Source organism: Ptychodera flava, chromosome 10 (genome assembly GCF_041260155.1).
Source record: "Ptychodera flava strain L36383 chromosome 10, AS_Pfla_20210202, whole genome shotgun sequence".
NCBI classification, from domain to species: domain Eukaryota; kingdom Metazoa; phylum Hemichordata; class Enteropneusta; family Ptychoderidae; genus Ptychodera; species Ptychodera flava.
The window spans coordinates 36,215,925-36,242,559 of NC_091937.1; the positions used below are offsets into that span (position 1 = coordinate 36,215,925).

At 37.1% G+C, this 26,635-nt stretch overlaps 3 protein-coding genes across 4 annotated transcripts in view; 2 read left to right on the forward strand and 1 right to left on the reverse strand.

Moving 5' to 3' along the window:
* Positions 1 to 16,855, reverse strand: part of LOC139142668 (importin subunit alpha-7-like) — a 39,892-nt gene extending 23,037 nt beyond the window's left edge. For both annotated transcript variants that reach the window (XM_070712720.1, XM_070712719.1), the window contains exons 1-3: positions 16,716 to 16,855; positions 8,889 to 9,028; positions 3,815 to 3,901 (exon numbers count right to left, since the gene is read on the reverse strand). In XM_070712720.1, coding sequence (XP_070568821.1) covers positions 3,815 to 3,901; positions 8,889 to 9,028; positions 16,716 to 16,824 — 336 coding nt within the window. In that variant the 5' untranslated portion in view covers positions 16,825 to 16,855. The remainder of the gene's footprint in view (positions 1 to 3,814; positions 3,902 to 8,888; positions 9,029 to 16,715) is intronic.
* The window catches only part of LOC139142671 (protein disulfide-isomerase 1-like), a 272,131-nt gene that overhangs the window by 131,275 nt on the left and 114,221 nt on the right, over positions 1 to 26,635 (forward strand). The gene's annotated exons all lie outside the window — the stretch shown is intronic.
* On the forward strand, positions 16,972 to 22,120 carry LOC139142672 (protein MIX23-like). Its single transcript, XM_070712730.1, has 5 exons — positions 16,972 to 17,152; positions 18,869 to 18,994; positions 20,534 to 20,680; positions 20,967 to 21,026; positions 21,331 to 22,120. Exons 1-5 carry the CDS (start codon positions 17,099 to 17,101, stop codon positions 21,385 to 21,387), a joined length of 444 nt encoding a protein of 147 aa, XP_070568831.1. The 5' UTR covers positions 16,972 to 17,098; the 3' UTR covers positions 21,388 to 22,120.

A 26,635-nucleotide genomic window follows, 5' to 3' on the forward strand; every position in this document is an offset into this window, starting at 1 on the left:
GGAAGAGCTTTTATGGACCCATAATAAACACACACCAGCAGGGAGTACACTTTGCAGTGCACTTCACATACACAGAATCATATTACATTCCTGGAAACTGCTGCTCTGAGTTACATTGTATCACAGCTGTGTCAAAGTCTTGTTGTCATATGACTTTTGTTGCCTTTGCATTGTATGAAGTTCTTTGGCAAAAAATCATGATCCACAGGAAAAGAGGTGTACATACGCCAGAAGCAGTACGCGAGTTGTCAAAATGTACAGTGAGAGGTCAGGAAATATCATGTGTCTGTTGTTTGCTGCAACTCAACTAACATACTGACCTTTAGTAAATTTACAAGCAACTTTACAAACCAATTACACAAGTGTGATAACATTTAGATCAATTTCACTCTCCATTCTAGAGGCCGAGGCTTAACTTCAGAAGTTTAGCTCTGTCAAATTTTTGTCCTAGATCTCACCAGAATTCAGGAAACATCATGGCAAACTTTAATATAAATAAAGAAAATATAGCAATAATATGGTTTTATTTCATTTTCATTGCAGATGGGAAAAAAATCACAAACGGAATTTTTCTTCTTCTGTCGATGGACTCGATGGTAGCAGGAAGTCTTGTAACTTGTAACTTGTCAGTAACTTGTCTTGTAATCTTTGAAGTTGCACTGTTGCCATGGAAACCAGTCGTTTTGAATAAATTTACAAGCCACTTTAATTAATGTGTACAGTTTCCTTAAAAACATTGACCGCCAAAATTCATGGTGATATGACATTGAGAACCAAAACTATGTTGGTTTTGCATATTTAATTAGGGGCGGATCTGATTTTTTCAAGATTATAAACCAAAAATAGCAATATTTTAATGTTTATGACCCAATTTTTTCTACATCAAAGCAAATATATCAAATCATTATACTATAAATACATTAGAAAGTTGTTATATTTTCTAAATGTACCTAAATAACTTCATTATGTATTGATTTTTAGTATTAATCCACCTTTGAAACTTGCAATTTGTCTGAAAATAACTACTTTGAGCCTACCTTCGGTCAGAATTTTGGTAAAAATTGCCATTTTTAACCCCATTTTTCCAGAACAGAGGCCAAGCTATAGTGTCAAAAACACTTTTTCTCTGTAAACATATTCCTTTTTTCCTCAAAGGACTATATAATTTGTTTTGGAAGTACAAATTATTGAAAAAATATCATTCCAAATTTTGGAATTTATTCAATATTTCATATTTTTTCACCTATGACGGATGATGTAGGCTTTTTGAGCAACCTTTAGAGGCTCATAACTTCTGAACCGATAAAGCAATTTTCATCAGGTTTTCAATTTTATCCATCCCTTGCATAGTTCTTGCTGTTAACAAAGAATATTTATTGCAATTCTGATTTTAAAATTTTGGTCTGGTATACCTACTACTAGCTGAATAGACTGCTCCAAAAACAGAGGGGTGGTCCACCACTAACAATCCCCTTGTGGAGAAACCTGACGCTTGTATACACACCCTACAGTAGTACATTCAAGTGAACTAATTTTAATTTAAAAGTAAAATCACAAAAACAAGCAAAAAGTTGCAGCTGATAGACATTAACTCTTTTCCTGCCAAGTCCATATTTCACCACCAGGTCAAGATGGTTAAAATTAATGAAACACAACATATTCCATATGATGTATTTTAAATAATACTGTACATTTGAAGGCTGTTGAAAACATAATACTGTAAAGTTGACTTTTTTTGGACAAAAGATGCTATAACATACCAAGCCAAGTGGGTGAAAATACATCATGTTTTGGCTCAATACCGCTTTTACTGACTTGGCTGATGGGGAAGTGATACAGTTATTACTGTCTGGCAGGAAAAGGATTAATCTACATATTTTACCAACTCATAGGAACAGTGCAGATGGAAAGAATTGACAGAGTTTTATACAGTATGTAAAGCTCTGACAGAAGTGTTATGTCTATTAGCCAGTAAGCTGGGGCTTTGTGTGCTGTGCATTGGGACAAAACCAATTAAAGTAATGGCCAATTTTCCTTGTCATCAGGATTTTTTGTTACTAAATAAAACTTTGCTGATTACCGTCTCATTATGCTAGGAAGCAAGCCACGAATTCAAACTCTGGCTCAGTAATTGCTGAAAGGCAAACAGCTATTCCCACTTTGGCAAACATCAAGGGACTTATAGTTGCAATTAAGGTTGCAACATCATGGTAATTTTACTACACAAACTCTCTGCAGTAAACCTTGAAGAACAAAAATATGCTATACATAAAAACCTTTTCACAGCCCAATTATGGTATTTCCCCGTTGCATTCAACAGGGTGATTGGGTTTGTTTACAGGGTGAGGGGATTAGCGCGGCATATTTTTCACCACCAATTTTTCATACTATTATATCGTTTGAGATGGCAGCTTGTCCTTATGTTCAGGAAAATGCAGGTAAAAAGGTAACTCCCTGTGTCAACACACAGTGTTTCACCTATCATTTCACAATAGAGTTTAACAAAAATTTGATCGTAAGTTGCATCGATATGTAACAAATTACTTATCTATCTTATATATTGCATTCGAAAATGCACTGCAGTTTTTCCAATATTACCCTCTAATTGCACATTCTCAGAAACATGAAACACAAGGACAAGTATATGGCAGAATAATGTTATCAGTTTATCAGTCCATCACCATGACAACTACTTGATGTATGCTGCCAGATATTAGACAGCACTGCCGATAGGACAATTTATGACAGTATTCCAGCATTCCAAAATACATGTAACATTTCATTATTGAAGTAAAGTATGAAGCATTTCATTTTCTGTGTCTGTCTGTCTGTCTGTATCTGTATATATATATATATATATATATATATATATATAGATATAGATATAGATATATATATAGATATATAGATATATAGATATTTTGAAACAACTGCTCTGAGTTGATTTCCAAATGTCTCCACCAGGAAAAATATTATTTATCAAATTTTAACACAACCTACAAATAGAATTTGTCCCAAACATATTAATGAAAGTGTAGAGAGTGTACATACATACATATACATACATAAAATTTGAAAGGTGTTCACTTTAAACATTAGTCTGGGAGAGATTTGCTACAAATACAACAGAGATTTGATTTCAGCATGTTCACAGTGTAATTACCTAACCCAATGGAAATGCAGCCAGTAAGGTTATCCGTGCCATCAACAGCTGTGTGTCAGAGATTCAGCTAGGATGCATGAATCCCAAAGAGATTTATGATCACACAGGCCCTGAGGTCACATATAATGGTTTTCTGAACGAGAGGCAGTCTGATATTTATCATCATGCATCTATATTCTTATCTCCTGAAATCATCCCAAGCTTTCTGTCTGACTGAGGACATTATTCACAGATTTTATTTGACAGGCACAAAGGTGGAATGCACCTTGGGGACAGATATTGGGACTCTAACTTTTATGATACTTTCTTGGTCTACCACTTGTGGGGGCTCATTTTGAACTCATAAAACAACTTAGGTTTCACAGGCTTATTTTTGTGAAAATGGGCAATTTATTTTTTCCTACAGGTTCAACTCACGGATCTTGGCCATTTTGAATTTTAATATTGGTAAATTTAAAGTAATTTGTTTCCATAGTGCCAAATTTTAAACGATGATCCCCGATTGTCTTATTGATTTTAGAAAAGAATGGTTTTATTGATGAATATTTGAGCAAAAGTTTAAATCTTTTGATTTCAAGGCCCATACTAACTTACTGGCATGAGCTGGGAGATATGATTTTGCTTCAGTGACTGCACATGGCAGTGACTTACCTGGATAGCAGAGGAGGAACTAATTGAACTATCTTGAAGCAAAGACGTTGGTTCTGTTGGCACATCCACGTTGCGACGTTTAAACAACTGAAAGAAACAACGAAGAAGATAAAGTTATACCTAGTTATTGTCGTAACAATCTATTTGACAGACAATCTATTTGCCGGACAAACATCTGAAACACTGGCACAAATCCCTAACATAAATGTCAAAACAATATTACAGCCCAAACAAGAGACTATGTGCTCGAGGGTAGGTGGCTATTTGCCTGATGTCAAACAGAGGCCCCTGTTTGGACTATGTTTTATTACATGCCTCTCTTACATAGTTTTCACCACTTCGAACTTTGGGGTTTATTTGCAAATGACAATCACACGCTTTATTTCTGTGTTCAACAAAAATCTGTTGTAGAATATAACAATTTCGATCATTGAATAGCACACTTATGTATTTAAATCACTGTTGGACAGTTTATCAATTTTTATGCAAACTTTTATAAAAACAATATTTCCTATGCAAAACATATAATTTGATCATTTTTAAATCCCAAAGTTGTCAAGTTGAAAATAGGTTTGGTTGATTTTCAGTCAAATGATGACTTTGCGGCCAGCTACCTCATTAACATGTTACCATTGATTTCTATGAAGTGTGTGATGTTTGATACGAGGCATGTAATAAAAGTGATTATTGTATTCTTTTTCACTTGATGTCGCATAAAACTTTATTTGCAACCACGGTAGAACTGGAAAGAAACTCACTTAAAAACTAAATAAATCAGTTTGTCCTAAATCTAAAAGACATAAAATATTACCTCACAAGGCAGAGTCTGTTCTGGTTACGCAAACACATGTGAGTCACCTCTGAAATTTATCTGATTTGAAACAAGGAAAATTCCTTTAACTGACTCAGCATACATGTATGTTATCTACATTCAGTACATCTGACATGCATGTAAATCGTTATCTGTTGTGTTTCTGTACTGTACATTAATTCTTTGAGTTCTGTATTTTTTTTATAACCAAAATTTTACTGCAACATTTTTGTGAATTTTTCTTCAATTTTTTGGCATAATTTTGATAATTTTGGACAAATGGACATCACATCACTTTTCATTGGCTACAGTTTCTTATCAAAATTTTGGCAAAAATCTGAAAAGGGTTGATTGTAAAGACAACAAAAATTGACTTTGGCGCTCAAACAAAAGGTTGAAGATGTACATGTACCGGTGCTCAATTACAAAAACATGCTGGTTGGCTCTAAATTTATCACATTACCTGAAGGAAATATTTGTCATATAATGTTATCCTAACATGACGACTTTTCACCACTATGGTTTGGTCCTATACAATGATTGTCATTAGCAAAGTCAGAATTACAGGTGAAGGGGTTATATAAACAAATGTTGGCCTGTTGCCTTAATTACACTTTTAACATTACTACCTTAGGTTTTCAGACTATTCATGAAAGCCTGGCCCTCTTAAAGCTGTGGTTTCAGATGGTTGATTGAACATGCGTGCTACATTCTAAAGACTTGACAGATACACCACAGCCTGGTATTCTCTGTGCAAATGTTGTTGTTCCCGTTTTTTTTTGTTCAGGGACATGTATGCGACTAAGTCAGGGCTTATTTTTTGAAAATGGCAGGAGAGCTGAAATTCACTCTCCTGAAACTATCCAGGCGAGTGGTGGGCGAGTGATTTAGCAGCTCTCCTGAAAATAGTTAGGCGAGTGAAAAAAAAAAGTCATCTCTTGTGATTTGAATATGGCACTGCTGAAATTAGGAGAGTGACTGAAGAGGTCCCCTGAAAACAGTATGGAGAGCGCATGAATAAAATTTATTATGAAAACAATATGCACTAGCTGTCTTTCTTATTGTTATGTAATGGACAAGGGAGAAAATACGGGTTATGTATTGTGATAGATGGAACAGGATAAACAGTGTTCTCCCACCCAAATGTTCATAGCATATTGACTCACTTTCAACATTTTTCAAACAATAAATATGCAGAAGTGTGGCCTGTGTTGCATGTATGGACAAATAGATGAAGTTATACTTTTAAAAGGACATATAAGTTTTCATGATTTTTTTCATACAAGCCTTTTAAAAATACTATACGGTATGCACATTAGATACATTGGCATTAAGACAATAACCTACCAAGACAACAGTGCTGTCATCAAACATGTTTGGTTTTGAAAATGGAGGTATTTTTGTACCTCCATAGTATGAACTACGCAGAGTACAGAACTAGATTTTACACTGAATCGTGCTACCAGCAGTCCACAGTCAAGTTATATTTCATTTGTTTACGTTTGCGGCCCGCTGAAACATCCTGCATGCTAGTTGGTCTTCAACCAAAGTTAACTTGGACGATTGTTACCGCGATATATCAAAGTGATCACAAGTTTACATTTCACTAAACAAAACTAATTTATCATAACCATGATAACAGCTTTGTCGAGGTAAATGATCCGCGGTGTGTACACTCCAAGGCGAAGAGGGCTGAAGGCTGCCAATTGTTTCAACAGGTACCATTTTACAACAGTCATACAGAACTCCTATGCTGTACGCCAAAATGTCGCAAAAATTTATGTCTTTCAAAGTTTTACGGTAGCATGAACTCATGATCATTTTGCAATCTTTTTTTCAGAATTATCAGGTATCTGTCCAACTTTTCAGAGCCAATTTAAGTATTTTAAGCTTTCAAAGGACCAAGAGACCTAGCAGTCGCTCATACTAAACTGTTTAATCGAAGATTATGCATTTGTTTCCGCGAGTTGCAACGTGTGGTGCCATTCATCATGTCATAGACATTTTCTCCTCGCTCGATCTCGATAGCGTAAGCAATATGATCCTCATTTGTCACGCATATTTTTCCTATGGAATTTTGCTTCGCAGGATAACTGTTTGTGTTTTGAACACTACGAAAGAATATAGCAGCCAAGAAAACGGAGTTGGTTTGAAAATGTGATTTGTGTACATGTAAATTCCGAACCGTAGTGGTGCTATATCACAGTTTAGTCACTGTTCTCTCATTAATATGCAAAAATAAATATTTGTCCGCATTTTTAGATTATACTTTTGAAAATTACGCATGCAAGAATAACGAAAACACATCTTAGTAGGCGACTGCTAGTGTAACAATGAATACTAAAAAACATATTCACAACTCAGAGTACGAGCTGCAAAAACAGCCATGCATGCAACATTTATAAAATTTGTCCGCATTTCAAGCTGTGTGTCGATATGTCCGATGTTGCGCACGTACAGCTATATCTAGTAACAAACCTGTAAACTTGAACAGTGCTATTGAAGTGTCAGGCCTGCTGCCGATAAGCTATCACTAGTAATACTGTATCACATTGTTGCACCTAAATCAATCCATTCCATTGCTGGAATATGCTTGCCGAGAACGTAATTCATACTGAAATGAAGTGAACTGAATATTGAAAGCATAATTTTATTAGGTAAACTGTGCTTCACACGTACGATTGGAGGAGATTAGAGTATGTTACATTTTGGATACGTGTGCCTTTGGTCTCAAAAACTTGGGTCCCAACCGTGGCGCGAGCGGCTAATTGCTCTCGCGGAATTTGATTTGCGTGAGCGGTAGGCGAGCAGAGCGCTCGCCTCAAAACACAAGGCCTGCTAAGTGGAACAAATTAACCAATCACAGGACGTGGCTATCACTTAACCTCCTTTAACCTAGACTGCATGGTCTTTTGTGTTTCTGTAGTGGACGGTAACACAGGCCCATTATAGATAAATTCTTTGGAATGGAACACAGTGACATCCCCACCTTTTATTGTAATGTCTCTGCATGCACCTCATGAATATAAAATATCAAAAGAATTTTTGTTTCATAGACCACTCTGCAGTATTCAGTGCAGAGAAGTTTATGAGCACATCTGCTTTTGAGGAAATAGAATCATACAGTAAACATGACAGCTAAACCAGTCTACAATCATGGCAGGGATGGCAATGGCAACAAGTAGAGCAATGTCACAGAGATGATGACCTGGTAGGGTTGTCAGTGGCAACAAGTAGAGCAATGTCACAGAGATGATGACCTGGCAGGGTTGTCAATGGCAACAAGTAGAGCAATGTCACAGAGATGATGACCTGGCAGGGTTGTCAGTGGCAACAAGTAGAGCAATGTCACAGAAATGATGACCTGGCAGGGTTGTCAGTGGCAACAAGTAGAGCAAGGTCACAGAGATGATGACCTGGTAGGGTTGTCAGTGGCAACAAGTAGAGCAATGTCACAGAGATGATGACCTGGCAGGGTTGTCAGTGGCAACAAGTAGAGCAATGTCACAGAAATGATGACCTGGCAGGGTTGTCAGTGGCAACAAGTAGAGCAAGGTCACAGAGATGATGACCTGGCAGGGTTGTCAGTGGCAATAAGCAGAGCAAGGTCACAGAGGTGATGACCTCGCAGGGTTGTCAATGGCAATAAGTAGAGCAAGGTCACAGAGATGATGACCTGGCAGGGTTGTCAGTGGCAACAAGCAGAGCAAGGTCACAGAGATGATGACCTGGCAGGGTTGTCAGTGGCCATAAGCAGAGCAAGGTCACAGAGATGATGACCTGGCAGGGTTGTCAGTGGCAATAACCAGAGCAAGGTCACACAGATGACCTGGCAGGGTTGTCAGTGGCAATAAGCAGAGCAAGGTCACAGAGATGATGACCTGGCAGGGTTGTCAGTGGCAATAAGCAGAGCAAGGTCACAGAGATGATGACCTGGCAGGGTTGTCAGTGGCAACAAGCAGAGCAAGGTCACAGAGATGATGACCTGGCAGGGTTGTCAGTGGCCATAAGCAGAGCAAGGTCACAGAGATGATGACCTGGCAGGGTTGTCAGTGGCAATAAGCAGAGCAAGGTCACAGAGATGACCTGGCAGGGTTGTCAGTGGCAATAAGCAGAGCAAGGTCACAGAGATGATGACCTGGCAGGGTTGTCAGTGGCAATAAGCAGAGCAAGGTCACAGAGATGATGACCTGGCAGGGTTGTCAGTGGCAATAACCAGAGCAAGGTCACAGATATGATGACCTTGGCTGACATGGGACTCACCTGCTGTTCTCTTTTCTGTTTTCTAAGCTGTACACCTTCTTCTTCTCGTCTTCTCCGCATCTCTTCTGGATTTAGAGCTTTGTTTTTGTAAGCTTTCAGTCGGAGGTTGTCTTTATTTGGACTCGCCATGGTGGATGTATCTGCATGAGAACACCATTGAATGATATTTAAGATTACACTAGAAGCATTTGAGTCCCCGAAAAACAACAGAAAATTTTAAACTACCAATGAAAATATCCTCAATATAATACAAGAAAAAACATTCGTCATCTATGAAAATCAATAATTGTAGGAACATTAAAATGGTGAATGAACTGATGGGCATTTAAATCCTGTCTATGTTTTGTACAATATTACAATATTTAGTAACTTGTCAAAATCCAATCAAAACAAATTTAAAATTCATAACTTTTATTCCTTTATCAAAATTACACGTTGTAACAGATTTACTATTATCTGTTATAACAAATACGTTGTTTTAATGTCTTTTAAGATGCAACAATCATTTGCATACAGAAACCTGCTTCTGCGAAGGAAAATTTCAAAAATAAAAATATTTTTCCAGAAACTTTTATAGCCGTACCATTTTAAACCTTGCATGACAAACAGAGATTGCAGATATCTTTGCATGACTTTGACTGAGAAAATACACAAAGACTTAGCTGTGATGAAGTGGCCTTCTATGCATGTTATATTATGTAATGTAACCTTTCCTTTCCCAGCCTCCCCTTTCTTCATATTCACAAAGATGGCAAGATGCTTTCACAGAATTTATGGGCAGTACATTGAATAGGCAATCTATCAAGGTGTTCTGAACCATACCATCTGTTCAATGTCTGATTTAAGATGTATCTACAGAAAGCACTCAAATACATAAATCTTGTCAGAAAGAAAAACTATAGCAAGCAAGAGGTTGGTTTTTACACCCACACACTACACTAATGGAGCCAGCTGCACGTATCATTTCACATTAACAAGTCTTACCTATCAGAAATTTACAAGCACATTCTCTTTGTTTATGTACCTTTGTATATAAAAAAATACCAAGCAACAAACACTGATATAATCAAGGACATTCCATACATGTTGATCAAAACTGTATCAGTGACCTCTGTGACTATGGAACAGTGACATGACTGATACAGAAGGTTCTTGGCATCTTGATCTGTCAAGAAGAGGGACTGTATCCATATATATGTGACTCTCATACAAAAGCATGGATAGTTTTCATAGGATTTCCAAAGTCTCAATTTTCAAATATAGCCTAATCTTTCAAACTGTTTTAATTTCACACACGTGTCACTGTGTACTCGAAATGAATTCTTCTGAACAGAATTTACGGTACTACTCCCTTCATCATGAAGTGGGTTAGAACTATATTCTCTGCCAGTAGCCTTCCCAGTAAAACTGAAGTAGCTGTCAAACAGTAACTGAATTCTGTTTTTGATCAAAATTAATAGATTCTGTGTTTTAATACGGCCTTTCCTCCTGCAGTTGCTAACCCTTGAAGCATGAATCACACTTGCATGAATGCAAGTATCATGTACTGAGTAAATGCATGTAGGTGAACTTTCTGTAGCTAGGGTTCAAGAAAATTCACTTCAGCCTGAGCCTCCCCATTTCAATTTCTGTCAATATTTTCAACTGAAATTAAAAACAAAACCAAATTTTTCTGAGTGCTTGACATTTTACAAATAAAAGGTTATGGACATAATTACAGAGATTGTAACATAACCTTGCCTTCTCAAAATGTTGAGATATCAAGGCCAAGTTTATGATAACCTTGCTACCCACGCTTTTGACAGAGTTGTTCAAAATTTGGATTAAAACATTTTACACTTGATCTTTAGACTGTCAACTCAGCCAATTTTGTCTGGCTAAAGGTTTTTCAATCACATTTTGTTATTTCATGTACATATGGTCATGTTTCTGTGTGTTTGCTTTTATTTACAATATTTTGGTATCTATCTACAGTGCATGTGTTATTTTTTAAGTGACTGTTCAGAGCATATACCTTACAATCAATTAAGGTATGAATGATTCACCATCCTACATGTAAATGTACTTAATTCAAATGATAACTCTTACACAACACCGGTCGACATGACAATTTACAGTGGGACATTGGGGAAAATTCATTTCATAATCAACACATATTCTGTAAGTATTACCTACAGTATCTGTAAACACTAAATGCAACTCAGCTGTATCCAGTATCTACACAACTCCATGCTTGGTCCCTTGCCTAAAATTCTGAATGAATTGAAATCTCAACCCACCATGCATGTCAGATAATATTCACACTACCAAATATTAACAGCAAATTATCTGTTACAAGTGGCAAGTAGTTCCAAAGCCATGTCAATCATCATAAATGCTCTACAATTGTCCTTTTGAATATAAACAACTGATCTGACTAAGAGGTACATGTATGTCTATCAAGACAAGTAGAGAGAGTTTCAGCTGAATTATTCTGTCAAGATACTGATTATTTTTCATGAATAACACTAATTACTCTTCTATGCACTATCGATTGATGTGGAAAAATTATCGTATAATGAATAGTGTTGAATAATGATGTATGCATGCTAAATGTTGAAAAGCCTGATTAGACCAACACATACATCTCTGTACAGAATTTTTGGCACAAGGACAGACAAAGGTCTATATCAATGTAGGTTTCAATTGTAAGTTTAGCTGTGTTCAACATGAAGGACAGCCACTTCACACTGACAACTACATGGCTGCTCTCACTTCAGGGCTTCAACAGATTGTCATGTTAGCATTTTCAATCTCTGAAGTGTTGAGCTGGACATACAAGTTAAAATGCTCCTTTACACACATGTATTTAATCCACTGCATTTTTCAGTGATCAGTTGGACAGTCACACCCTATAACATGGCAATCATGAACATGGGGTTTCTGAGGAAGGTTAATGGCTAACTAAATTATACCACTTTATTTAAAGCAAAAACTACAATTTCTATTGACAACATACACCACAAATTTAGATAGTGAAGTGGTTAAGGTCACCATGATTGCTGGGGAAGTTGACTGACAGGTCACTGCCGCAGACTGACCCAAATGACATCACACTGTGGTCTAGCCAGTTTGTTTAGATTAGTGTAGGAGGACCCGCATATAGATTTATATTCAGTGAATCAGGACAGCGGAGATGGGAAGTGTAAAGTACCACAATATGCATGTAAAGAAATTCCCTAAACTGAACCTTTGACCCCCATTTCCAAATGAAAAAGGTCCATCCATACAGGGTTTGACCAATTCTGATGTTGAAATGTCTGACATGATACACACAAGTTTTACCAAGATGAACAATTTCCAACAGAATAAGTTTAACACACACTCTACTGCATGGCAGCAGTTCTGACCTACATACAGCATGTTACTGCCCACAAGGGTGGCTTGTCCTTGTAGTATACGGATGTATTTTGTCTTGACATTTTCCCCTGAGAAATGAGGTCATGTGCATCACAACTGCATTCACTGAATACGGAATGATGTGGAGAGGTGCACAATTTACATATTTTGGCCATGAAGACAGTCTGACTATAATTACAGCTCACAGTATATAGTTTAAATACACTGGTAGTTCATAGGATTAAAGTTATCTTGCCGATAAAAAAATCATAACTTGAATTTACAGAATCTCAATGTTGAATTGAAGTGTCTTATGAGGAAATGTTATGACAGTAAATTGAACATGCGAACATGACATTTGGTTCACTGTTGATGGAATTGGTAAATTCACACAAAGAAGTTGTCCGAACAATGCCAGTTTGAGAAGCAGAGTTGATCATAATTCAAATTTTCCACTTTACTTCTGATATTATCATGAATTGACAATGTTTGAAGGACATCCGACTGAACAGGAAGTAAACACGTCCATAAAGGTCAAAGTTACCTGCATGGAGCTGTTCCATCAAATATGAACTGATCAAAACAGCAAGTATGTGTACTGGGTACATTGACAAATTACAAAATACATGGCCAATTAATCTTGTGCACTCTGGCATGATAGTAATATTGTTTACTGCCCAAAATCAAATGAAATTTTACTAATGTATGTCCATCGAGATCTGTGATAAATTATTATCATGTACACTGTGATACCCTTTAGGAGGTCAATGAGACAGCAGGGATGAACATGTAACAGGAATGAGACATACTGGTATATACAAAGTATGAGATTAAAAAAATGTTTCCTCTGCTCCTCACCAATGGTACAAAAATATCTGAAAGCTCTCCAACACTAGAGCAATATGTAAATCACAGCTATCTTCACATGAACTGAAACAATATAGAATTTATGGTTCCGTGGTAGTTATGAAACTATTGAAGGCATGTATGTTGTTGAAACGGTACCCAACATTTTCTGTCAGTTTTACTATTTGAAACAATGCTTTGCATATTAAGACACATTACAAGTAATTTTTATGCTTTAATTTCTGAACATTTCATTCAGGAACATTTTTTGCTTATAAAGCATTTCATTTTTTCAAACAATGAAATATTTGTGATTTTCTATATATTCTGAGAACTGTGGACTTCTAAAGCGTAAGAGAGACTCTAGACTTCATATCAAAATGGATGGGTGTCTGCATGCAGTCTTGTAGCCCAAAATGTAGACTAGCTAACTAACTAAAAAAAAATCACATTATGATTGGCTATTTCAAACTTGACCATCAAGATAAATTTTGTCTAGTTTCGTATTTTGGAGACTTTTATTATTTGGACAACAAACAAAAAGATATAAGGTACATGTAATGTTAGTGCCAGGCAAGGGCTGTAGAAATTGAAGCTGACCCAGATACAAGCTGCAGTAAAATGACAGAGATAAACTGAGCACCATGGACAATACAAACAAAATAAATTTTCATTCCCTTATTATACATGTGCTAAAGTATACTATGTTTATCTTGTTGCAAGCCTTTTTCGGTTCATGGTTTTTACAACGCTGTATAATCCCTGCTCACTATTCAAGTTTCCTTTTATAATTTAGTGAGAACTTAACATTGAAAAAATATGACCAGAACAAAATCAACAGGCCCTGGGAAAATGCATGAACCGTTTATGTCCAACAGGGCATGCAGAATCCATTGATACTTACAGTAGAACAAATACTTTATGTTACTCCATTTCTTTGCATAAATGAGTACAAACAATTCTAAAACTATTTTTTGTTCATTTGTTCAGGAAAAGTGTCATCTTGAAGACTTTCCAACAAGCCTCATTTCCATACCTTCTTCATAATTACAATCTTTCCTGCACTTGCTCAGATGTATGCTTGTATCATTAGATTGCCCAGCAAAAACTGCACTCATGCACAAATGATTTTAAGAAGCTCAAGAACCTCTCATTTGTACACACAAGAACTACATATGTAATCTGGAACCAATAAAAATCATGGGTGTGGCTGAATGAGCCAATGAGAATTCAGAAATGTAATATTCATGGCGGTATTTGCAGATGACTAAACTAAGTCGCTCTGTAAGGACTGAGAAGGATGTTGATGATATGTTAAGTTTTGAAATGCTGAAGCTTTCTGTGTATAAACAACAGAAAAAGTACCAAATATACGACAGAAATCACTGTTAAAGTGTTGCTTGTGGTTATTGCACTCCAACTTGAGGCGAATTTTGTTGTCCTTTCACTCACTGCACTTGTGAACCCAGTACTGTTACTGAATACTTTGCCAGTTCACATGACAATACCACTTGTATGACATTAACATTTTTAGTTGGAGTTCTCTCGTGGAGCGAAGCACGGTGGCTTCTTTCAAAGGTTTCTGTGGAACGAGATTATTGGTTATTCTTCATATTCATAATCATGTCTGATACATGCAATCACTGCAACTTTCTTGCATATTTATAATCCCTAACCTGCCAGACAGTATCATTCCTCATCTACCAAGTCAGTAAAAAGCAGTATTGAGCCAAAACCATATGTACCCACTTTGTTTGGTATGTTAAAGCAGCCAAAGTCGTAAAGTCATGTTTACGGTATCTCTGTCTTCACACGGGACCTTTAAATCTTCAAGTCTTTGTTAAAATGCACCATATGGTACATGTAATGTTTTGCTTCTGATTAATCAACTTGACCTGATGGTGAAATATATGGACTTTGCAGGAAATGGGTTATGAAAGCACACCCCAACATGTCTGGCATACAACTTTACTGAAATGTAATAACATGCAGACCACTGGCAGTGGATACTTGTACACTCTAGCAATTACAATGCCTATGCAAACTACATGTAGCGTAGGGCCCCATACTCATAAAACAAATGTCAGTATACTTTACTTAACCTGAGAGACATCAATCATCAGTGCTGTCACATTGATGATTTCACAAACGAAAAAAAAAACTAATAAAAAATGGACAGTTTACATAAAATCACATTATCTGTGATTTGAAAGTTAACAAAAAACACATGTACTACTGTAAGCATGTGCACAATATGTATGTTTTCGTTAGAAAGTTTTTTTTACTCATAATTTGTTGCCCTATGTGTTTCCGAATTATATTTTTTTGCAAAGTAATAAATCAAAAAGGCTTCCTTCATTATTTATATCACTCAGTCAAGATGAAAGCAAGCTTCATCACTAATGTCATTACTTCCTCTTGGTTTAAATAAACAGTAGACAACTCTCTGTGAATATCCTTCCGTCTATCAAATGCTAATTCAGACCTACTTACACTTCATATTAAATCACTGCTGAATCAATGGGATGTGTACCTGTTGTCAGAGGGTTCGAGATACGATAGAAACTGACATAGTAACAGGAAACTAATTATCACCTAAGTTATGCATGAAGCATGACAAGAAGACAGACAGAATAATGATACAGAAGAACACATAATCACCAATTTATTTTAAAGTCTATCATTTTCATTCTTTCTTCGTTATTCAACCCTACAATATGCTTTAAGTTTTGACACACACTATTTGTCAATCGACTTGTTACCCTATATGACCTGAATCTGGGCTTTTGTGAACTTTGAAAAGATGGTTGACCATTATTCCATTACTTTACAGAGAATTTCTCATAAATAATACCGCCTTGATGACCTTAATAAAATTGGTACCAAAACAAGCCAACATATGCGCAGTCATCTTAAGTTCTCTTTTTGGGTCTTCAGATGTCGCATTGCGTTGAAACGACTCCGATTCCGAGGTCGTCGTGAACCACTGAACCGATAGACAGACAGGATGTGATGTGGTCTATGTTGGGGTGATTACGACTCTACCACAAACGAAACCTCTCCGAAAGAATCACAAAAATGTATTGACATCGAGGGAATAAGGCGTCATGTAGATTACCGATTCTAAAGGCGTGGCAGAGAAACAGACCGAAAAGGGGCTAGGGGTTCTCTGATTGACCTTAAACTCAACTCTCAATGAATAAAAATGTCGTTTGGTCATGATGAATTATCATTGCTCCACTTTCAGAAACGATTCTTTCATTCGGTTCTCAAATAATACATGAACTTCGTGATTTGCGGCATATGTTCTTCAACATATCAACTCTGCATATTACCTCAATTTTTGAAACATGTTAACACAGCTTCACTTTCTTCGGCGTTTGATATTCAACGAATTTGGATAACATTACGACATCAGATGTGCGCATCGCAAATACCGAGAGAACATACGAGCTATTCTTTGTAACCACATAGGTCGTGTTTTACGTTGCCCAGCGGCCAAACTTGAAAATAGTAGATTAGCCGTTTTGGCTCCAGGCAAGTGTATTAACTGTGGAAGACATACAATATTGAATAAAATGAAAAGAAACGTTACAAACTCACTTTTTTCCTCTGGTTTTCCGCGATTATCCCAGCGTGTCAGTGAATTCACGGAAAATTCAATATTGCGCATGCGTTCCGAGCAATCTCTCACGAGATCGGCATGGCGCATAGCGAGACTTCATAGCCAACTCACGAAACTTATTTCCGGGGTCTTCCATAGTTGTGACAAGGGGAGAGCCAGAGGGAGAGCACAACCATTCTCTGCATATAACTCCTGTTATAGACATATTTAGAGAGATAGAAAGGGAAAAAACTAATCATCTGCGCAAATTCTCCCTTAATTTCCAGAAAAGCACTGTTTTATATTCCATAAATTGCATTAATTGTGATGAAAATGATATGGTTCACCCCCATTGGAATTAGAATATCAAGACGAATTCAAAATGGCTGCTGCCGGCGAGGTGAGCGTGTCCTGCGATGACTTTATGCAATTTCAGGTGAGATCAGTGCGCCTATAATTTTGGCGTACATGTAGACTGAGAGAAATGAATGTATTACAACCTATTACCAAGATAGTGGTTGGCTTGTCATACCAGACGGTGGTGCATAACCATGGCCGCAACGCACGCGTTGGGGCGTCCGCTGCAGATCACGTAACATGCGCAAACTTGGGTCATGGACTCATGCACTTCGCATGAGCACAGTCATGCACAGTCCCGTGTGGGTAGACGCACGCCTCCATGTTCTATGTTCGAGCAGTGGTTCATGATGCCTGGTATCTGAAACGGTTATCTGGTTCTTACGTGCAATGCAATTTGTAGCTTGAAATGTAAACCGTGCTGGTGAAGGCAATACATACAAATTGATCATAAGGACTCGGTGAGACAAGTTCCACGAGCCTGTGCTCTACCTTGAAACCGTATAAATCAGTTGACTTGTACTTTTACTCATCATTTATCTACTTTCTACATCATGGCAAATTATAATGGACGTTAGCTGGGTTCTGTATTTTATCAGTGAACTTACATTTCCGAACTTCCTGTGTATTAGTGGGAAATTGGAAAAACACATACAGACACAAACTTCACTTTTCCCACTCACTCAGTAAAACCATGGATACCCTAAATGTAAAGCAGCTGATTATTTACATGGTTAGAAAAAAATGTTTAATGTTTATCAAGCACATAGTCAGCCCCAGAAGAGAGCATCATTACACGGTTTTATCATTATGGAATTCTACTCTTTCCTATGTTTTCCTCAGAGATGGAAAATGCATCTAAAGTTTTTAAAGTGACAGATTTTCTTTACTCCATCTTGCAGGGTGATTTTAACAGAATCAAACTGTTTGCGATATTTTAATTCTTTTACAACCATGGTTTGGCCCACACCCATTTTTGTAAATGGTGAGTGTGGATGTGTTTACAGGGAATCTGGGGTGAAGAGTTTAAAGAGAGAAAGTCATGTTTTGCCAATCACCAGGAGTCACATCGACATAACACACACTGTTATGTACCAAGGAATGAATTACACGTTTCTTTTACAGCATTTATATATTGAAGCAATAAAGCACACCCAGCGATGGTATACCACTGTGACAAGATTTTGACCAGTTCACGACACATATGCACAAGCGATAGCGAGTACATACATGAAGTGAACTGGTCAAAATCGAGTGGTATACCGTCGCTGGGTGTGATTTATTGCTATTATATCATAACAGTATATTGAAATTCTGGTGTGGAACGTCATAAACTGAGTTTTGCTCAAGCTGAGAGCTTGTGCGTATGCCAGCCGTGGTATATCGCCAATATACCACGGGTCTTTTCGCGTCTCGACCAATCAGATCGCTGTATTTGCACCATTAATATACTGGTATGATATAATTTATGATTTCATTTTGTTCATTCCTTGCACCTTCCCACAAGAAGCAGTCCACAGAACCCCCTCCTGGTGGAGGCATTGTGAGAAAATCCAAAGACTTGGTGATGTACCCATCATTCCTTAGTAAGGAACAAGCAAGAAAAGTAAAATCTCTATTCTGTGGTGTAACCCTTACATCCTGCCAAGGTCTTTTATTCATGATTTTACCATCCTGTGATAATGAGTCAAGTATCTATCCTTGGAGCACAGCCATGATGCCTCTGCTATGTAGCTGTCAATCATCAATGTTGAATTCATACATCCATCCATTTTAACGACTTATTTTCTTTCAGGAGACAATGAAAACTCTGAGAATGATAGATGACAAGATAATTTATGCCCTTAATACCACGGTACCAACAGATTCCTTTGCTGGACAAGTTGATGCCAAAGAAACCTGTAAAAAGTTATATGGAGATGTGAGTAAGACACAAATAGACTTTTGGTTACCATGTACTATTGTATGTCAACATTGGTTGAGTGCCTCCCCCAAAAACCAGGATTAGTAAATGAGCAGAAAAAATCAATTATCCCCCCCCCTATAGCATCAAATGAATAATAAATCATGATTTCATAAAGTAGTAGTGTGCACATGTTTCCCCGCTTGCCACTATATCATGCATTGTCCCAGTATTAGGGGATATACCGGTACCTAGCCACATACGATCATGTCCAGCCCCTCTCACAAAAACTATACTTGCTGCCTATTAGTTCTTGCATTCACTGCAAAGTTGTATCAACTTGCTTCAATTCAGTTGTGGGCACAGGACCACAATATCTCTTTGAATTCTACATCAATACACTCCAAAAAGATAACTCCGCTTTTCGTCAGATCCTTGACTTCTCATTATCCAAAGAGTTTCCACAAAGACTTTTGGCGAGAGATCTTTCACATTCGTTGGCCCAACATTATTGGAATAAACTTCCCTCTGACCTTCATCATGTTAAGTCTGCCCTTTCCCTCCGCCATCCTCTTAAGACTTATCTTTTTAAACATTGATTGTAACCTCTTTCATTTGCCTAATCTCCAATGGCTATGTTTCAAAATTTCCTTTTGCCTAGTGCAATTTGTCATTTGTTCTCCTTGAGTTCTGTTTTCAGAGATTATGCGTATTACAAGTGTAATTTATTAATTTTATGTACGCACACACCAGAGATAGTGTGCCCTCAACCTTGAAACTTGCCAAAAACTATGACATCATAGAACACAGTCAAAACAAAGTTGTATTTAGGTCACAGCTGTAAAGTGTAGATGTATAGCATGAGTGGAAGACTTGACTGTGTACTGTGATGTCATGATTTTTGACGAGTTCCACTGGGTTGCTACCTAGTTCTCTGCCCAGAGACAATATAACAGCAAGCAATGAAAGACTGCATACTACTGCGTTTTGGAATCATGATTTATTAATTATTTGATACCAAAATAAGGAATTATTTATCTTTTTCTGGCCATTTACTGATCCCTATGCCCTAGATGATGTATTAAGAGGAGAAACATATCCTAATTAGCACTTTTCTTCAAAATCATCGTAAGACTAAGGTTTTACCAGGCAACAAACTGTAGCTGAAATCCATTCAATTGATTACAATTGTTATTTATGTTTTTGGTCATGTTTTCTCTCAGGGTAGCTCACTATCCTAAGTCAGTCACTATGAGCTGAAATTTTCAAATTTAAGTCCTTGAATTATATTTTGTTTTAATGATTTCAATTTGCAAAAGGAGTAATGGATTTATTTGGCTGACAAACTTTTAGATAAGACTCACTGCTCAAAAAGTCTTATGCCATAGCTTTGGAATGATGTAATTGATTATGAAAGACTTCTTGAATGATGTACAAACGCAAAGTAATTGGTTACTGACTGCCTTTCTTTACCAGCGCTGCTCTTAAATCCAAATTTTCCGTACAATTTTTTGCGACACAGTGTATACTTTGCCTGTGTGTGTTCTCTGCTTTCAGCTTCTAGTTGCATATGGCACAAGGGAAAAAGCTATCAAGAAATGCATAGCCGAGACATCGAGTTCTGTGAATAAATGTCGAGAAGACCGAGAGAAAAACCCAACAAATTTTGATGTACTCAAGAGACTAAGAAATGAACAGCACAAGGTAAGGTGTGCATACATACGTCCATTGATGGCTACCTTACATGATAGTGGTAGTGTTAGTTTTTATCTGAATGTTCATAAAACAACAACAACTGAAATTTACAGAGAAATGACAGCTGTGGCTCTAAATTAAGGTGTGATCAGATTTATCAGTCTGAACAGAGAGCTCAAAATTGTGAATGAGGTGACATATAGTCATTTATGTGTGATCAGAGAAGTCTCTTCTTGGTTCCAGTCACTTAGCATTTCTCGCCCGCAGTACCTAATGTACCTTTATTTCCTTATAGCTGAGATTAATGCAGAGTGAACTTACAATAGAAGAAGTTGTGAAAGATAGAAGTTTGAAGGTAAGTACACATGATACAACAGACTGAGGAGATCAGAGAATTGTGGAGTATCTGATAGGAAGCACAGCAGAAGCACAGGATGAACAGTGAATGGTCTGGTCTCAGGAAATCATCAATTATCTGTTCACCTTCCTTTCTTCCCCCCCCCCCCCTCCCATTTATTGAAAGGACAGAGGTTGAAGTGGTACAGGGGCCACTGAGACTACACTCATATTTTAAGAACATACTTTTTACAGAGTGCAAATTTCTAAATACACTTCTCATTTCCATCTGTTTTAGTCAAATTGTGTCTTTACATTCACAGGTATTTCATGAGAGATGCCGGAATCACTACAAGCCTCCGCCATCTTCAATGTCATGATGTCACGTGTAAAACAATAGAATGAATCAGGGAACAATGATAGGTTTACAGGGAATATTTTTAGAGGGGTTGCGTATGTGAGAATGTTTTATCTGTGATCTACCCAGAATGCTTTGTAACTGATTTCATCGGTGCTTCCCAGTGATGTGTGATGTTACTGTCCAGAATTGTAGACTTTTCACGTCAAAATAGACTTCAATGAGCACGTGTTTTTGAGTTTGTTTTGATGAATTTGAGGTTTCCATTTGTTCGCTGAACATGCAATAATAAGAAAACTGCTGTTTTCAATCAGAAATATGTATTTGAATTTCAGTATTTCAGTGAGTAAAGTATTCCCCATGGTCAATGGAAAAATATTTCGACACCAGAAGAGCACAGGACTCATCTTCACAGTGATAGTAATCAATGCCTGTCATAGCTGTCTTAGGGGGCCTTTTGCAATGTATAATAGACACATTATCCCTAGGATTGTGTGGAAATGTACTATGGCTTCTCTTAGGTCCCGTTGTTCCTAAGTCCTTGCAGAAATTTTGACAACTCTGTAAAATTCAAGTATGAAAAAATTGACGGTTTTGCCTAGAGCTATTATTTCTGTGTAGCGTATGAAATCAAAATCTTCACTTCACTGTCCGCTTTGAGAACAACTGAAATACAGGCTGACATTTTTATCAATTCAGATGGCATTTCACAGGTATTAGTGTACTTTGTATCAATTAAAAATGTTTATAGTTAATTTTTCAACTGTGATTTGTGAATTTGTCGTGTTCTTTGATTTTGCTGTCTATCTATATTCAAACAGATGTATGTGTGTGAGAGAAGATGAAAGCAGATGTTTTTGCCGGGATGCAGACAAGGCTGGTGATCAAATCAATAGTCATGGTGTACTAACCTTGACAAAACTGAGAAATTTCAGACAAAAATTGACCCTGTTTGTGTCGTGATTTGCACAATTCAGACGTCGCAACAACATGTTGACAGAGCTCAGTGCAGACACGTCAGAAGTCTCATTCAGAATCCCACATGCCCACGAAAACCCAACGAAGTGTAGGGTGCTTCCAGCAGTGGTACTAAAGTATTTGCAATGCAAAAGTATGAATTTGCTGAAATAAAAAAATCTTCAAATTGGCCAAAGTAGAAGCGGCGATTCCGATGAACAATTTATTTTTTCTTTCTGGCCTAACTGCTCAGAGAGACTGCCAAGGCAGTACTGTGACCAGCATTACTGTGCAATGTTAGGGGTAGACCATTTGATTTCTGGGGGACGGACTGTAGAATTTTCAAAAGGAAATGTGCTGCCGGCCATTTACAGGAAAAAATAATGTTGTCTACCTAGCCGACACGGAAAAAAATATGTACACTGTAGACTGTGTATTCAGTAGTCTCTGGAGCTGCTGCCCATGGCAGTTAATTATGGCCAATAAAGCTGCTAATTAATCTGCTGCATAAGATATATGGCATGAATGAGCAGAAACCTGAGCATGCATGATTTGTACAAGTATTCTATTTACTTACAAGTATATTACTGCTAACTATCTTAGACCACAAAAAGCTAATAGTGCTTCAGGAAACTGTAAAAAGGGGGACTTTGTCCCTTTAAAACTTCTGTGGTTGTTGACATTGACTGTCTATGTAATTTTAATTCTGTCTTCTCCTTTGAAATTTGTGCAGTTAGTCAATATGCACAGATTTAAAGCTTATAAAAACCTGCACCTTTAACAAGTTTCTTTAAAAGTTACATAAAACCGCAAATTCCTTGGAATGCCTGGTATCTGAAAACCAAAGTTCAAACTTAAAACAACCAGAAGAGTTTTCTGCAGATTTTTTTGATATTCTGAAAAGCTGAGCTAATTTTGTCACAACGTAAAAGTTGATGTTTCTGAATGCGAACATCTCAAACCAGCAAAGTGAATTTCAAAAGATCTACACAAACTGTTTAACCCTTTCACCCCCAGTTCCCTGTATACAGGTCCAACTTTACCATAGAAAACAATGGATTTGGGACAAACCATGGAGGTGAAAGGGTTAAAGGAGGTAGAGGTAACATTTTCCTTGGTTTTTAGCTCCCATAGCCATATGTATATATGGCAATGGAAGCTATTCTTATAGGCTAGGGAAATGTCTGTATGTATGTATGTCTGTGTGTCTGTATGTCTGTATGTCTGTATGTCTGTCCGTCAACATCAAAAACTCCAAAACTGCTGTACATTTCATCTTGATATTTGGTGTGTACATGGATGATGGGCTGTAGATGAGATTTTGTTCAAATGAAGTTGTCATTGCCAAAAATATGCAAATTAAGTGAAAAAATGTAAAAAACAGTCAAAATTGAAAAAACTCAATAACCACTGAGCAGATTACATGAAAAATTGGCATGTAAGTACTTTGGGCTGACATGAAATGATTGTGCACATCTTGGGTCAGTATCTTGGACTTGCTATTTTTCATGAATTTTTTTGTAATTTTCTCCCATTTTTGGTCAAAAAATCTTCTTCTCTGAAACCACAAGTCCGATTGATTTGAAACTTGGTATGGAAGTGCATAGGAATGACCTTTCCCAAATTTGGGCAAATCGTGGTGAAATTTGCATATTTTTAGTTTACACGTCCATAGACTCCCATGTATTAGGCAGATCTCCATAGACTCCCATGTATAAGGCCACGGAAAATAAAAATTTAGTTTCTCATCGTATTCATATTGCAAAAAGGATGCAGTGACACAATTTTTAGTCCCCATGGATGAAGTCCAGTGGGCTTATAGATTGGGTCATGTCCGTCTGTTCGTCCATCCGCGAGTCCATCCGTTCACGCAGACATCTCGGATATTTTGACAAAATGTCATGTGACCTTGATGACCTTTGATCTCAAATATACATATTTGTCCATAACTCAGTAACCACGAGTGCTACCACCCTTCATATATGGTATGATGGGACACCTTTATGACGCCACATATTGTACCTCATTAATTATGCACATATCTAATTTTGAGCGAGCCAATAGAGCTAGAGGTCTGATTTTTGGTATATAGGGATAACTTAGCAATACAATTTTTTTGACAAAATGTCATGTGACCTTGGTGACCTTTGACCTCAAATATACATATTTGTCCATAACTCAGTAACCACAAGTGCTACACCCTTCATGTATGGTATGATGGGACACCTTATGACGCCACATATTGTACTTCATTTATTATGCGCATATCTAATTTTGAGAGAGCCAAGAGAGCTAGAGGTCTGATTTTTGGTATATAGGGATAACTTAGCAATACAATTTTTTTGACAAAATGTCATGTGACCTCGGTGACCTTTGACCTCAAATATACATATTTGTCCATAACTCAGTAACCACAAGTGCTACAGCCTTCATGTATGGTATGATGGGACACCTTATGACGCCACATATTGTACCTCATTAATTATGCGCATATCTAATTTTGAGCGAGCCAATAGAGCTAGAGGTCTGATTTTTGGTATATAGGGATAACTTAGCAATACAATTTTTTTGACCAAATGTCACGTGACCTTGGTGACCTTTGACCTCAAATATACATATTTGTCCATAACTCAGTAACCACAAGTGCTACACCCTTCATGTATGGTATGATGGGACACCTTATGACGCCACATATTGTACCTCATTAATTATGCGCATATCTAATTTTGAGCGAGCCAAGAGAGCTGGAGGTCTGATTTTTGGTATATAGGGATAACTTAGCAATACAATTTTTTTGACAAAATGTCACGTGACCTCGGTGACCTTTGACCTCAAATATACATATTTGTCCATAACTCGGTAACCACAAGTGCTACACCCTTCATGTATGGTATGATGAGACATCTTATGACGCCACATATTGTACCTCATTAATTATGCGCATATCTAATTTGAGCGAGCCAAGAGAGCTGGAGGTCTGATTTTTGGTATATAGGGATAACTTAGCAATACAATTTTTTTGACAAAATGTCATGTGACCTCGGTGACCTTTGACCTCAAATATACATATTTGTCCATAACTCAGTAACCACAAGTGCTACACCCTTCATGTATGGTATGATGGGACACCTTATGACGCCACATATTGTACCTCATTAATTATGTGCATATCTAATTTTGAGCGAGCCAATAGAGCTAGAGGTCTGATTGTTGGTATATATGGATAACTTAGCAATACAATTTTTTTGACAAAATGTCACGTGACCTCGGTGACCATTGACCTCAAATATACATATTTGTCCATAACTCAGTAACCACAAGTGCTACACCCTTCATATTTGGTATGATTGGAAACCATATGACACCACATGCTGTACCTCAACAATTATGCACATATCTCATTCTGAGCAAGCCAATAGAGCTGGATGTCTGATTTTTGGTATATAGGGATAACTATAGGAGAGAAATTTTTTGACCAAATGTCATGTGACCTCGATGACCTTTTACCTAAAATATATGTTTATGTCAATAAATAAGTAACCACAAGTGCTATGTCCTTTGTATTTAGTAGGATGGGAGACCTTATGACAACACACGCTTTACCTCATTAATTATGTACACATCTAATTCTTGGCAAGCGAATAGAGCTAGAGATCTGATTTTTGGCATATAGGGATAAATTAGCATATAATTTTTTTTTTCAAAATGTCATGTGACCTCGATGACCTTTGACCTTGATTATACATATTAAGCATATCTCAGTAACCACAAGTTCTATACCCTCCAATTTGATAGGATATTAGACCTTAAGATGTCACATCTTGTACGTCCATTTATAATGCGCATATGTATTTCTTGGCTGGCCAGTACTGCTAGAGGTCTGATCTTTTTCCCGATTTAGAACCATAACTTAGACATGCCTCATGTGTTTCAAATTGGGAACAACGACATAGACCTATGTGCCCATAGATCTCAACATATACACTCCAGTGATACTTCTTAATGACCACATTTTCCTGCCCCATCAAGACTAATACTCCTATTACAAGTGGGGACTATGTCATTGTAAATGACTTGTTGAGTTAATTGTTGTATCACAGTATTCGATATATCTAATTCTGTATTTTTTCCATTTTATATTCTGAATAAATACATTAATTTATTAAACATATTTCACTGTCTCCAGTACATTACATTTAAGTATTTTCACTTCATGCACTTTATCCCTTTCACACATGTTCAAATATCTTACCAGAGAACAAACACTAAATAGTCCAGGATGGGAGCTACAGTGTCATTGACGCTGTTTTTAT

Excerpts from the sequence above, each read along its gene's own strand:
- LOC139142672 (XM_070712730.1), top strand. The coding sequence starts at position 17,099 with ATGGCTGCTGCCGGCGAGGTGAGCGTGTCCTGCGATGACTTTATGCAA. Across the intron at positions 17,153-18,868 it reads ATGACTTTATGCAATTTCAG|GAGACAATGAAAACTCTGAG; the intron begins GTGAGATCAGTG and ends ATTTTCTTTCAG. Across the intron at positions 20,681-20,966 it reads TAAGAAATGAACAGCACAAG|CTGAGATTAATGCAGAGTGA; the intron begins GTAAGGTGTGCA and ends ATTTCCTTATAG.